This window comes from Oncorhynchus kisutch, linkage group LG27, assembly GCF_002021735.2.
Source record: "Oncorhynchus kisutch isolate 150728-3 linkage group LG27, Okis_V2, whole genome shotgun sequence".
Lineage (NCBI taxonomy): Eukaryota > Metazoa > Chordata > Actinopteri > Salmoniformes > Salmonidae > Oncorhynchus > Oncorhynchus kisutch.
The window spans coordinates 40,594,508-40,607,960 of NC_034200.2; the positions used below are offsets into that span (position 1 = coordinate 40,594,508).

At 43.3% G+C, this 13,453-nt stretch overlaps 1 protein-coding gene across 17 annotated transcripts in view; it reads left to right on the plus strand.

Annotated features, from left to right (window-relative positions):
• epb41l3b (erythrocyte membrane protein band 4.1-like 3b) overlaps window positions 1-13,453 on the plus strand; it is a 102,949-nt gene that overhangs the window by 74,915 nt on the left and 14,581 nt on the right. For 12 of the 17 annotated variants that reach the window (XM_031807256.1, XM_031807250.1, XM_031807255.1 and 9 more), the window contains 7 exons: window positions 1,267-1,473; window positions 2,206-2,250; window positions 2,449-3,204; window positions 4,738-4,773; window positions 5,063-5,146; window positions 7,345-7,437; window positions 7,566-7,664. In XM_031807256.1, the coding sequence (XP_031663116.1) occupies window positions 1,267-1,473; window positions 2,206-2,250; window positions 2,449-3,204; window positions 4,738-4,773; window positions 5,063-5,146; window positions 7,345-7,437; window positions 7,566-7,664 (1,320 nt within the window). Of the gene's footprint in view, window positions 1-1,266; window positions 1,474-2,205; window positions 2,272-2,448; window positions 3,205-4,737; window positions 4,774-5,062; window positions 5,147-7,344; window positions 7,438-7,565; window positions 7,665-13,453 lie in introns of all 17 variants that reach the window. The other 5 variants (XM_031807262.1, XM_031807266.1, XM_031807265.1 and 2 more) reach the window with 3 other exon arrangements.

A 13,453-nucleotide genomic window follows, 5' to 3' on the forward strand; every position in this document is an offset into this window, starting at 1 on the left:
AGGTCTGTTAGTGTGATGAACCCCCTAACTGTGGAAAAAATAAACTGACTGCATCAACAAAATAATGTTGAATATATAATATATATAATAATAATACTACTGGGACATTTGGACGCATCCTACGGTCGTTGAAGTGTTGATACTCACCTTATCGACTTGGTACAGCTCTAGTGAATTGCCTAAAACCCTAAAACCCTCTAACCCTAAACCCTAAGCTACTTATCGTTGTGTGAAATACTCTTAACTCTGTGTAGCGATAGATAGGACTGAATGGTGAATCCTCTAACCCTAAAACACTAAACCCTAAAACCTTAAACCCTAAACCCTTAAACCCTAAAACCCTAAACCCTAGTGAGAAGCGGGAGTGTTGTTCTGAAGCCATCCTGCAATGCATCCTCATTAGTCATCCTGGGATGCGTTCCAATTTGGCACCCTATTCCCTATATATAGTGCACTACTTTAGATCAGATCCCTATGGGAGCCTGGTCAAAAGTAGTGCACTATAAAGGGAATTAGGGTGCCGTTTGAGACGGAGAACCTACTCTTGTTACTTTGGTTTATCCCATTCTGGTCTAGTCATGCTACTGTGCCTGCTGTCTGTGCTGAGCCTCCAGAGTCATTTATCAGTTCCTCACAGCCCTGGGGTACTCCTGCCTGGGGCTTAGCCTGGGAGGGAATCATCCTCACAGCCCTGGGGATACTCCTGCCTGGGGCTTAGCCTGGGAGGGAATCATCCTCACAGCCCTGGGGATACTCCTGCCTGGGGCTTAGCCTTGGAGGGAATCATCCTCACGGCCCTGGGATACTCCTGCCTGGGGCTTAGCCTGGGAGGGAATCATCCTCACGGCCCTGGGGATACTCCTGCCTGGGGCTTAGCCTTGGAGGGAATCATCCTCACGGCCCTGGGATACTCCTGCCTGGGGCTTAGCCTTGGAGGGAATCATCCTCACGGCCCTGGGATACTCCTGCCTGGGGCTTAGCCTTGGAGGGAATCATCCTCACGGCCCTGGGATACTCCTGCCTGGGGCTTAGCCTTGAAGGGAATCATCCTCACGGCCCTGGGATACTCCTGCCTGGGACTTAGCCTTGGAGCGAATCAAAGCTACCATATGAAATACAAAACACCACGCATGGCTTCTCTCCCGACCCTCGTATTGCCTGCCTAGTTGCCTACCTTACTTCCTGCTTAGCCTGCTTGTATCCTGCTTGGTGATTAGTCGATCAGCACCTGACGTCCTTCTATCCTGCTCCTGATTGGTGGTTCAGAACACAGAGGCGTCGGAGGAGCTGGTGAAACGTCAGAGAGACGTCAGTGAACTGAAGCGCTCCTTCCTGGAGACGTCAGGTGGCGCTGAATCCCTGGGACTGACGGAGTGGGAGAAGAGACTGTCCTCGTCTCCTCCGGCGTGCCCCCACAGCGAGGGAGTGGAGGAGGCACCCATGATAGAGCCACTAAACACCCCACAGGACTCAGTAAGAACCAGGAACCTAGGGAGTACTAGAATACATGCTAGCTAACTGCATGGGTACACTGCATGGATACACTGAGGGGGTTTTAGGTGAGCGAAGAGACTCAACTGCTCTGACCACATCTGTGTGTCAGATCCAGGGTGGACGAGCTAACTGCATGGATGGGGCACAAGGTTTTTTTTCCACGTGGTCGGGGGCAGACTCTATGCATGTGGACACTGTCCAGATTCTTCTCTAGCGCAAAAGACAATCACAGAACATGGACACTATATGATATAAAACTGTGTTTTCTCTGTAGGAGACAGGGGAGTTCCTGCTGTAATGTACTGTGTTTTCTCCGTAGGAGACAGAGGAAGTTCCTGCTTGAATATATAATATAGAACTGTGTTGTCTCTGTCGGAGACAGAGGAAGTTCCTGCTTGAATATATAATATAGAACTGTGTTGTCTCTGTAGGAGACAGAGGAAGTTCCTGCTTGAATATATAATATAGAACTGTGTTGTCTCTGTCGGAGACAGAGGAAGTTCCTGCTTGAATATATAATATAGAACTGTGTTGTCTCTGTAGGAGACAGAGGAAGTTCCTGCTTGAATATATAATATAGAACTGTGTTGTCTCTGTCGGAGACAGAGGAAGTTCCTGCTTGAATATATAATATAGAACTGTGTTGTCTCTGTCGGAGACAGAGGAAGTTCCTGCTGTAAAATATAATATAGAACTGTGTTTTCTCCGTAGGAGACAGAGGAAGTTCCTGCTGCTGAGGAAGAAATTAAGCAGGAGGTACAAGCCAATGGCATTGAGGCAAGACATCCATTGTGTGTTTGCGTCTGTGTATCTCTCTGTGTGTCTGTCTGGTCACTGTAAGCTAAGTCTCTCCTTAGTGTGTGTCTGTCTGTCTGTATGTGTCTTCATCTGTGTCTGTGTGTATCTCTCTGTGTGTGTGTCTGTGGTCACTGTAAGCTAAGTCTCTTCCTGTAGGCTGCAGGCATGGTGAACTCTAGTGATGTGGGGGCGGGGACTGCAGGAGGACAGGGGTGTGGTCTGATGACTGTAACTGACACCTTAGAAGACGTCACCAGTGACTGGACGGACAGAGAGACGGACGGAGAGGAAGAGAAGTTCCTAGTATCTCCAGAGCTGAAGATAAGTCCAGGGACAGTCAGAGAGGAAGTCTCGACAGCCATCTTGGACAAGAGAGGAACACTCATCATCCTGAGGGAGATGGAGTCTGAAGACAAAATGGACGCCGGCAGAGACGTTACCAAGACCAACCAGGAGAAAGGAGGCGGGACTTCAGCAAGCGTTAAGGAAGGTGAAGATGACGAACTAGATGGAGATCCTCTCACCAGATCTAAGGAGAAATATGCCATAATCGACACAAATGAAGATGAGACCGGTGGTGAGGTAGATGCTGAGGCCATGTCTAAGGAGACCAGCAACAAGAGAGAGATATCTCTCAACTTAAGCCAGACTGAAACGGATGAAGAAATGAGTGCCGTTAACTCACTGCAGAAGACTGAGTCTCCAAGTCCCTCTGAGGTCTTGACCAAGACAGTTGAAAGATCAGAGTTCACCAACGTGTCACATGAGAAGGTGACGGAGCTGATTACCCAGGATGCACCGCCAAAGAGGGAGGAATCCAGCGGCCTGGATGAAGCTGTGAGCGACCTATCACAGTGGGCCTTCCCCGACGGTCAATTTGCCACCAAACCATCACCTGGATCTCTTGCCGTGGTACTGTATATAAAACAATACAAGCTGCATGTGAGGCTTCCTCCTTCACATGTCCTACTGTACCTAGCTGCTGCCCTCCACTCCTCCAGCGGTGCTCCAACCAGTATTACTGAGACGTACAGTAACCCCGTGTCCTGCATGGCTCCAAACCAAACAAGCTTTCTGTATATGTCCCCTTTCATCTGCCCACTTCAGGCTTTTTGTTGCTCTCAAAGCTTTGCTTCATTTTGACATATGGCTCCAAAGCTTACTGCATCTTGCAGCTCCCAGCTCCTCAGGTGGGCAGCTCCTCGGGTGGGCAGCTCCTCAGGTGGGAAGCTACCAGCTCCTCGGGTGGGCAGCTCCTCGGGTGGGCAGCTCCTCAGGTGGGCAGCTCCCAGCTCCTTGGGTGGGCAGCTCCTCGGGTGGGCAGCTCCTCGGGTGGGCAGCTACTCGGGTGGGCAGCTCCTCAGGTGGGCAGCTACCAGCTCCTCAGGTGGGCAGCTCCTCAGGTGGGCAGCTCCTCAGGTGGGCAGCTACCAGCTCCTCGGGTACCAGCTCCTCGGGTGGGCAGCTCCCAGCTCCTCGGGTGGGCAGCTCCCAGCTCCTCGGGTGGGCAGCTCCCAGCCCCTCGGGTGGGCAGCTACTCAGGTGGGCAGCTCCCAGCTCCTCGGGTGGGCAGCTCCCAGCTCCTCGGGTACCAGCTCCTCAGGTGGGCAGCTACCAGCTCCTCGGGTGGGCAGCTCCCAGCTCCTCGGGTGGGCAGCTCCTAAAGTGTGGGCAGCTCCCAGCTCCTCGGGTGGGCAGCTCCCAGCTCCTCGCGTGGGCAGCTCCCAGCTCCTCGGGTAACAGCTCCTCGGGTACCAGCTCCTCGGGTGGGCAGCTCCTCGCGTGGGCAGCTCCCAGCTCCTCGGGTACCAGCTCCTCGGGTGGGCAGCTACCAGCTCCTCGGGTGGGCAGCTCCCAGCTCCTCGGGTGGGCAGCTACTCGGGTGGGCAGCTACCAGCTCCTCAGGTGGGCAGCTACCAGCTCCTCGGGTGGGCAGCTACCAGCTCCTCAGGTGGGCAGCTACTCGGGTGGGCAGCTACCAGCTCCTCAGGTGGGCAGCTACTCGGGTGGGCAGCTACTCAGGTGGGCAGCTACCAGCTCCTCAGGTGGGCAGCTCCTCGGGTGGGCAGCTACCAGCTCCTCAGGTGGGCAGCTACTCGGGTGGGCAGCTACCAGCTCCTCGGGTGGGCAGCTACCAGTTCCTCGGGTGGGCCGCTAAAAGGCTTTCGTTATGACTGTTTTGCTGCTCAGCACCATTTTATTTCCTCCAGCTCTGTCATTGGTCATTGGCAGTGACATCATTACTTAGTATCCTGCCATTCGCTGCAGCTTCTCTCACTCTGCCACCAGAAACATTGTATGAGTCTAGGTTGTATTAGGCCCTGTCCCCTTCCTGTCTACAACGCGCCGTAACGTTGCATCCTACTGAAGTCTTCTCTGTGTTAGATTTAACTCTCCTTCTCTCTCCTCCTCTCTCCCCTTCTCTCTCCTTGCCCTGGCCAACAGTCTTCACTGGGATGGGTCCCCACCTCTGTAACCAAGGTGACCGCTGCTCTGGTCGTCATGGAAGCGTCAGTCACAGCAGTCATGTTGTGTCGGATTTCCCGAACAACATTATTTAGACCGTTTTCAATTCACTGGAGGCTCTGTTAAATGTTACAAAACTGGAATATGTTGTGCTGGAAAACTTCTCCCTGTTAACTGGTCTGTCAATAGACTACCTTTTGTGGTGTTTGTCTCTCTGTATATGTTTGTAAGCCTATATTGTTACTATAAGGTCAGCTATTCTACCAGAGGTCAAGGATCATGACGTCTCTCTTGTCCCTGACAGAGCCTGGCTGAAGAGGAGGAGGAGGAGGAGGAGATAGGAGGGAGCCAGGGGATTGCTGAGACAGCACAGTCTACAGGACCTACGGTGAGCCTCTGCCCTACTGATTCTGCAGAACCACAACTAGAGCCAGTAGTCACTGAAGAAACACAGGCTGCAGGCTTGTACCAAGAACCTCTCACAGTAGATGCTGATCTAGAACCAGTAATGACTGCCGAGACCCAGCCAGAACTGACTGTAGAGGTCCTGACCAGAACTGACTGTAGAGGTCCTGACCAGAACTGACTGTAGAGGTCCTGACCAGAACTGACTGTAGAGGTCCTGACCAGAACTGACTGTAGAGGTCCTGACCAGAACTGACTGTAGAGGTCCTGACCAGAACTGACTGTAGAGGTCCTGACCAGAACTGACTGTAGAGGTCCTGACCAGAACTGACTGTAGAGGTCCTGACCAGAACTGACTGTAGAGGTCCTGACCAGAACTGACTGTAGAGGTCCTGACCAGAACTGACTGTAGAGGTCCTGACCAGAACTGACTGTAGAGGTCCTGACCAGAACTGACTGTCCTGACCAGAACTGACTGTCCTGACCAGAACTGACTGTAGAGGTCCTGACCAGAACTGACTGTAGAGGTCCTGACCAGAACTGACTGTAGAGGTCCTGACCAGAACTGACTGTAAAGGTGCTGACACTTCAGAGGGTCTAGAAGACATGTCCACTTCACAGGGTCTAGAAGACATGTCCCCTTCACAGGGTCTAGAAGACATGTCCCCTTCACAGGGTCTAGAAGACATGTCCCCTTCACAGGGTCTAGAAGACATGTCCCCTTCACAGGGCCTAGAAGACATGTCCACTTCACAGGGCCTAGAAGACAGGTCCACTTCACAGGGTCTAGAAGACAGGTCCACTTCACAGGGTCTAGAAGACAGGTCCACTTCACAGGGTCTAGAAGACAGGTCCACTTCACAGGGTCTAGAAGACAGGTCCACTTCACAGGGTCTAGAAGACAGGTCCACTTCACAGGGTCTAGAAGACAGGTCCACTTCACAGGGTCTAGAAGACAGGTCCACTTCACAGGGTCTAGAAGACAGGTCCACTTCACAGGGTCTAGAAGACAGGTCCACTTCACAGGGTCTAGAAGACAGGTCCCCTTCACAGGGTCTAGAAGACAGGTCCCCTTCACAGGGTCTAGAAGACATGTCCTGGCCCCTCCAAGAGATAACCTTTATCCAGCCCTGGTATCCTCTGCCTGGGACTCTAACATCACCACGGTCTCCAGCCTGGCCCCTCATTCTCTCCCATTAATAATCAAGGAGATTGAACAGATCAGGAAACCTAATTAACAGCACACTTGATGACTGTTTCCATAGGGCCGTTTCCATAGGGACATATCTATAGGGCCGTTTCCATAGGGACATATCCATAGGACCGTTTTCATAGGACCGTTTCCATAGGACCGTTTCCATAGGACCGTTTCCATAGGGACATTTCCATAGGGACATATCTATAGGACCGTTTCCATAGGGACATATCCATAGGACCGTTTCCATAGGACCGTTTCCATAGGGACATATCCATAGGACCGTTTCCATAGGGACATATCCATAGGACCGTTTCCATAGGGACATATCCATAGGACCGTTTCCATAGGGACATATCCATAGGACTGTTTCCATAGGGACATATCCATAGGACCGTTTCCATAGGACCGTTTCCATAGGGACATATCCATAGGACCGTTTCCATAGGGACATATCCATAGGACCGTTTCCATAGGGACATATCCATAGGACCGTTTCCATAGGGACATATCCATAGGACCGTTTCCATAGGGGCATATCCATAGGACCGTTTCCATAGGGGCATATCCATAGGACTGTTTCCATAGGGACATATCCATAGGGCCGTTTCCATAAGGACGTATCTATAGGGATGTTTGATAGGTTGTACTTTACTTCCTCTGACTAGGGGTATTATGTGTTTTATTGGTTTAGCTCATGGTGTTGTTCTCTGTTCAGGTTCTCCATTCTGGCATGTGTTTCTCCTTATTCCAGTGTGTTTGTCTTGAGTCCATTGTGTTTGTTAGCAAAACACACACACACACACACACACACACACACACACACACACACACACACACACACACACACACACACACACAAGTTCCTAAATGGCAGATGGAACTGTCAAGCATTGATACTACTATTAATGTTGAGGGTTCTGCCTTCCTGTGTTCCCCTGTCATCCCTTCTCATGTCTTCTCCCTCTGTTCCCGTTATCTCCCAGAAACCCGCGGCTGTGCCAGCAGTGGAGTCGACCACCAAGGAGGTACCTGTCGTCCACACGGAGACTAAAACCATCACGTACGAGTCTTCAGAGGTGCGTTCATTAGGGCAGCGACGTAAGAAGAAGAAGAGGAAAGGAAAGCAACAGTGAGAGTTTCTTCCTTGTTCAGGTAGTCCTTTCCTTTCCACTCATTTTCAGTTTTGTCACGTGACTTCTGACAGGGTGACTACAATGGCGATGTGGAACCCGGTGTTCTGATGAGCGCACAGACCGTCACCTCGGAGACCACCAGCACCACCACGACCACGCACATCACTAAGGTCAGGGGTCATTTCATCAGTTGACCCTTTTTGACCTCTGAGTCTCTAACCATAACCCATTATAAACTAATTACCACTGTCTCTAACCATAACACATTATAAACTAATTACCACTGAGTCTCTAACCATAACCCATTATAAACGAATTACCACTGGGTCTCTAACCATAACCCATTATAAACTAATTACCACTGAGTCTCTAACCATAACCCATTATAAACTAATTACCACTGAGTCTCTAACCATAACCCATTATAAACTAATTACCACTGAGTCTCTAACCATAACCCATTATAAACTAATTACCACTGTCTCTAACCATAACCCATTATAAACTAATTACCACTGAGTCTCTAACCATAACCCATTATAAACTAATTACCACTGTCTCTAACCATAACCCATTATAAACTAATTACCACTGAGTCTCTAACCATAACCCATTATAAACTAATTACCACTGTCTCTAACCATAACCCATTATAAACTAATTACCACTGTCTCTAACCATAACCCATTATAAACTAATTACCACTGAGTCTCTAACCATAACCCATTATAAACTAATTACCACTGAGTCTCTAACCATAACCCATTATAAACTAATTACCACTGAGTCTCTAACCATAACCCATTATAAACTAATTACCACTGTCTCTAACCATAACCCATTATAAACTAATTACAACTGAGTCTCTAACCATAACCCATTATAAACGAATTACCACTGAGTCTCTAACCATAACCCATTATAAACTAATTACCACTGAGTCTCTAACCATAACCCATTATAAACTAATTACCACTGTCTCTAACCATAACCCATTATAAACTAATTACAACTGAGTCTCTAACCATAACCCATTATAAACTAATTACCACTGTCTCTAACCATAACCCATTATAAACTAATTACCACTGTCTCTAACCATAACCCATTATAAACTAATTACCACTGTCTCTAACCATAACCCATTATAAACTAATTACCACTGTCTCTAACCATAACCCATTATAAACTAATTACAACTGAGTCTCTAACCATAACCCATTATAAACTAATTACCACTGAGTCTCTAACCATAACCCATTATAAACTAATTACCACTGAGTCTCTAACCATAACCCATTATAAACTAATTACCACTGTCTCTAACCATAACCCATTATAAACTAATTACAACTGAGTCTCTAACCATAACCCATTATAAACTAATTACAACTGAGTCTCTAACCATAACCCATTATAAACTAATTACAACTGAGTCTCTAACCATAACCCATTATAAACTAATTACAACTGAGTCTCTAACCATAACCCATTATAAACTAATTACCACTGAGTCTCTAACCATAACCCATTATAAACTAATTACTACTGTCTCTAACCATAACCCATTATAAACTAATTACAACTGAGTCTCTAACCATAAACCCATTATAAACTAATTACAACTGAGTCTCTAACCATAACCCATTATAAACTAATTACCACTGAGTCTCTAACCATAACCCATTATAAACTAAATTACCACTGAGTCTCTAACCATAACCCATTATAAACTAATTACCACTGTCTCTAACCATAACCCATTATAAACTAATTACAACTGAGTCTCTAACCATAACCCATTATAAACTAATTACAACTGAGTCTCTAACCATAACCCATTATAAACGAATTACCACTGTCTCTAACCATAACCCATTATAAACTAATTACCACTGTCTCTAACCATAACCCATTATAAACTAATTACCACTGTCTCTAACCATAACCCATTATAAACTAATTACCACTGTCTCTAACCATAACCCATTATAAACTAATTACAACTGAGTCTCTAACCATAACCCATTATAAACTAATAACCACCGTCTCTAACCATAACCCATTATAAACTAATTACAACTGAGTCTCTAACCATAACCCATTATAAACTAATTACAACTGAGTCTCTAACCATAACCCATTATAAACTAATTACCACTGTCTCTAACCATAACCCATTATAAACTAATTACCACTGTCTCTAACCATAACCCATTATAAACTAATTACCACTGTCTCTAACCATAACCCATTATAAACTAATTACCACTGTCTCTAACCATAACCCATTATAAACTAATTACCACTGTCTCTAACCATAACCCATTATAAACTAATTACCACTGTCTCTAACCATAACCCATTATAAACTAATTACCACTGTCTCTAACCATAACCCATTATAAACTAATTACCACTGTCTCTAACCATAACCCATTATAAACTAATTACCACTGAGTCTCTAACCATAACCCATTATAAACTAATTACCACTGAGTCTCTAACCATAACCCATTATAAACTAATTACCACTAAGTCTCTAACCATAACCCATTATAAACTAATTACCACTGAGTCTCTAACCATAACCCATTATAAACTAATTACCACTGAGTCTCTAACCATAACCCATTATAAACTAATTACAACTGAGTCTCTAACCATAACCCATTATAAACTAATTACCACTGAGTCTCTAACCATAACCCATTATAAACTAATTACCACTGAGTCTCTAACCATAACCATTATAAACTAATTACCACTGAGTCTCTAACCATAACCCATTATAAACTAATTACCACTGAGTCTCTAACCATAACCCATTATAAACTAATTACAACTGAGTCTCTAACCATAACCCATTATAAACTAATTACCACTGAGTCTCTAACCATAACCCATTATAAAACTAATTACCACTGAGTCTCTAACCATAACCCATTATAAACTAATTACCACTGTCTCTAACCATAACCCATTATAAACTAATTACTACTGAGTCTCTAACCATAACACATTATAAACTAATTACCACTGTCTCTAACCATAACACATTATAAACTAATTACCACTGAGTCTCTAACCATAACCCATTATAAACTAATTACCACTGAGTCTCTAACCATAACCCATTATAAACTAATTACAACTGAGTCTCTAACCATAACCCATTATAAACTAATTACCACTGAGTCTCTAACCATAACCCATTATAAACTAATTACAACTGAGTCTCTAACCATAACCCATTATAAACTAATTACCACTGTCTCTAACCATAACCCATTATAAACTAATTACCACTGTCTCTAACCATAACACATTATAAACTAATTACCACTGTCTCTAACCATAACCCATTATAAACTAATTACCACTGTCTCTAACCATAACACATTATAACTAATTACCACTGTCTCTAACCATAACCCATTATAAACTAATTACCACTGTCTCTAACCATAACCCATTATAAACTAATTACCACTGTCTCTAACCATAACACATTATAAACTAATTACCACTGTCTCTAACCATAACCCATTATAAACTAATTACCACTGTCTCTAACCATAACACATTATAAACTAATTACAACTGTCTCTAACCATAACACATTATAAACTAATTACCACTGTCTCTAACCATAACCCATTATAAACTAATTACCACTGTCTCTAACCATAACCCATTATAAACTAATTACCACTGTCTCTAACCATAACCCATTATAAACTAATTACCACTGTCTCTAACCATAACACATTATAAACTAATTACTACTGTCTCTAACCATAACCCATTATAAACTAATTACCACTGTCTCTAACCATAACCCATTATAAACTAATTACCACTGAGTCTCTAACCATAACCCATTATAAACTAATTACCACTGTCTCTAACCATAACCCATTATAAACTAATTACCACTGTCTCTAACCATAACACATTATAAACTAATTACTACTGTCTCTAACCATAACCCATTATAAACTAATTACCACTGTCTCTAACCATAACCCATTATAAACTAATTACCACTGAGTCTCTAACCATAACCCATTATAAACTAATTACCACTGAGTCTCTAACCATAACCCATTATAAACTAATTACACTGTCTCTAACCATAAACCCATTATAAACTAATTACCACTGAGTCTCTAACATAACCCATTATAAACTAATTACCACTGAGTCTCTAACCATAACCCATTATAAACTAATTACCACTGAGTCTCTAACCATAACCCATTATAAACTAATTACAACTGAGTCTCTAACCATAACCCATTATAAACTAATTACTACTGAGTCTCTAACCATAACCCATTATAAACTAATTACCACTGAGTCTCTAACCATAACCCATTATAAACTAATTACCACTGAGTCTCTAACCATAACCCATTATAAACTAATTACCACTGAGTCTCTAACCATAACCCATTATAAACTAATTACCACTGAGTCTCTAACCATAACCCATTATAAACTAATTACCACTGTCTCTAACCATAACCCATTATAAACTAATTACCACTGTCTCTAACCATAACCCATTATAAACTAATTACCACTGAGTCTCTAACCATAACCCATTATAAACTAATTACCACTGAGCCTCTAACCATAACCCATTATAAACTAATTACCCACTGTCTCTAACCATAACCCATTATAAACTAATTACCACTGAGTCTCTAACCATAACCCATTATAAACTAATTACCACTGAGTCTCTAACCATAACACATTATAAACTAATTACCACTGTCTCTAACCATAACCCATTATAAACTAATTACCACTGTCTCTAACCATAACCCATTATAAACTAATTACCACTGTCTCTAACCATAACCCATTATAAACTAATTACCACTGTCTCTAACCATAACCCATTATAAACTAATTACCACTGAGTCTCTAACCATAACCCATTATAAACTAATTACCACTGTCTCTAACCATAACCCATTATAAACTAATTACCACTGAGTCTCTAACCATAACCCATTATAAACTAATTACAACTGAGTCTCTAACCATAACCCATTATAAACTAATTACAACTGAGTCTCTAACCATAACCCATTATAAACTAATTACAACTGTCTCTAACCATAACACATTATAAACTAATTACCACTGTCTCTAACCATAACCCATTATAAACTAATTACCACTGTCTCTAACCATAACCCATTATAAACTAATTACCACTGTCTCTAACCATAACCCATTATAAACTAATTACCACTGTCTCTAACCATAACACATTATAAACTAATTACTACTGTCTCTAACCATAACCCATTATAAAACTAATTACCACTGTCTCTAACCATAACCCATTATAAACTAATTACCACTGAGTCTCTAACCATAACCCATTATAAACTAATTACCACTGAGTCTCTAACCATAACCCATTATAAACTAATTACCACTGTCTCTAACCATAACCCATTATAAACTAATTACCACTGTCTCTAACCATAACCCATTATAAACTAATTACCACTGAGTCTCTAACCATAACCCATTATAAACTAATTACCACTGAGTCTCTAACCATAACCCATTATAAACTAATTACCACTGAGTCTCTAACCATAACCCATTATAAACTAATTACAACTGAGTCTCTAACCATAACCCATTATAAACTAATTACTACTGAGTCTCTAACCATAACCCATTATAAACTAATTACCACTGAGTCTCTAACCATAACCCATTATAAACGAATTACCACTGAGTCTCTAACCATAACCCATTATAAACTAATTACCACTGAGTCTCTAACCATAACCCATTATAAACTAATTACCACTGAGTCTCTAACCATAACCCATTATAAACTAATTACCACTGTCTCTAACCATAACCCATTATAAACTAATTACCACTGTCTCTAACCATAACCCATTATAAACTAATTACC